At 69.5% G+C, this 1,155-nt stretch overlaps 1 protein-coding gene across 1 annotated transcript in view; it reads left to right on the top strand.

Annotated features, from left to right (window-relative positions):
* Positions 1-796: 796 nt before the first annotated feature.
* Positions 797-1,155, top strand: part of ABCA3 (ATP-binding cassette, sub-family A (ABC1), member 3) — a 22,695-nt gene continuing 22,336 nt past the window's right edge. Inside the window, exon 1 of the mRNA XM_012731690.1 lies at positions 797-851. Coding sequence (XP_012587144.1) covers positions 797-851 — 55 coding nt within the window. The remainder of the gene's footprint in view (positions 852-1,155) is intronic.

The following is a 1,155-nucleotide window of genomic DNA, read 5'->3' on the forward strand; positions in this document are numbered from 1 at the left end:
CCACCAGGCCCAGAGCCCCCAGAGCCCACAAGTCCGGTTTTACCCCAAGCGGGCTGCTCAGCTCCGCCCTCACGTCCCAGCGAGCTTCTCCTGGGTCCTGATGGGATTTGGAGTTCCAGCGTCTGGAGCGGGGGCGGGGCCCGTGAGACCTGCACCTGTTACACCCCCACAGCAGGAGCGGCGCGCGGGGGCCGGCTCTGGGGAGTGGGTTGAGAGGCACAGACCCCCGCTTTGGGTGGCCTCTGCCTGCCAAGCAGGGGCAAGCGCCCCCCACAGCCAGGGTGCGCTGGTCAGCGCTGGTCCCACCCCAGGCCAGAACCAAGGAGGGGCGACCGAGTCTGTAATAAAATTCGGGGAACTGTGAAGAGTCCTCATGGGATACAGGGGGACGATCCCTGCAGAAACGCTGGGGCTCTTCCCAGGCAGGTCCCCACCGCGTCAGGGGAGACGCCCGGCCGGCGGCACTCCACAGTGGCCTGTGTCCGTCAGCCCCTCACCCCCACCTCCCGCCGCGAAGCCGGGCCAGCATGGGGCTCGGGAGGGGCTGGGCCACAGGTGTGGCCCAGTTAGGTGGGCCGGCGAGGGCTCTCAGAGGATGGAGGCAAGGTGAGAGCCCACGGGGCCTGGGGTTTGGGGGACACGCTGCTGCGCGGGACCCAGGACTGAGCCCTGGAGCGGGTGGAGCCCCGGGCCCCTTGCTGGCCCCTGGCCACGCCCCTGGCCACAGCACCACTGCCACACGCTCCCCCGCAGCAGCCTGAGGCTCAGACCGGGCTTGCGGCCCGGCACAGCGCCGATGCGCCTGGAGCCTGCCCTGAGCCGGACCCCTGGGCGCTGCGATGTGGCCACCAGTCAGGCAAAGCCTGTTTTCCCGGGGAGCCCCGCCTGCTGGTGAGGGGCAGAGGGAAGGAAGGCAAACCGGCAGTCACCCCGCTTCTCTCGGCACTGTCCACGGGGGCTCATGGCGCAGAAGCCCTGTTCTCTGGACAGGCCAGTTGGCCATTGGCCCATGGGCACAGTCGGGGTGCAGCGCTGAGACGTGGGTGATCACCGGCTCCCCTCAGCTTCGGGTGACCCTAAGGTGGCCTGGGTACCCACCCCACGACCTCCATACCAGGGCCCTGCGCCGAGCCAAGGTCCCTCTTGGCATCAGGG

The sequence above is a fragment of the Condylura cristata genome, unplaced genomic scaffold (assembly GCF_000260355.1).
Source record: "Condylura cristata isolate star-nosed mole 26May11 unplaced genomic scaffold, ConCri1.0 scaffold00032, whole genome shotgun sequence".
NCBI classification, from domain to species: domain Eukaryota; kingdom Metazoa; phylum Chordata; class Mammalia; order Eulipotyphla; family Talpidae; genus Condylura; species Condylura cristata.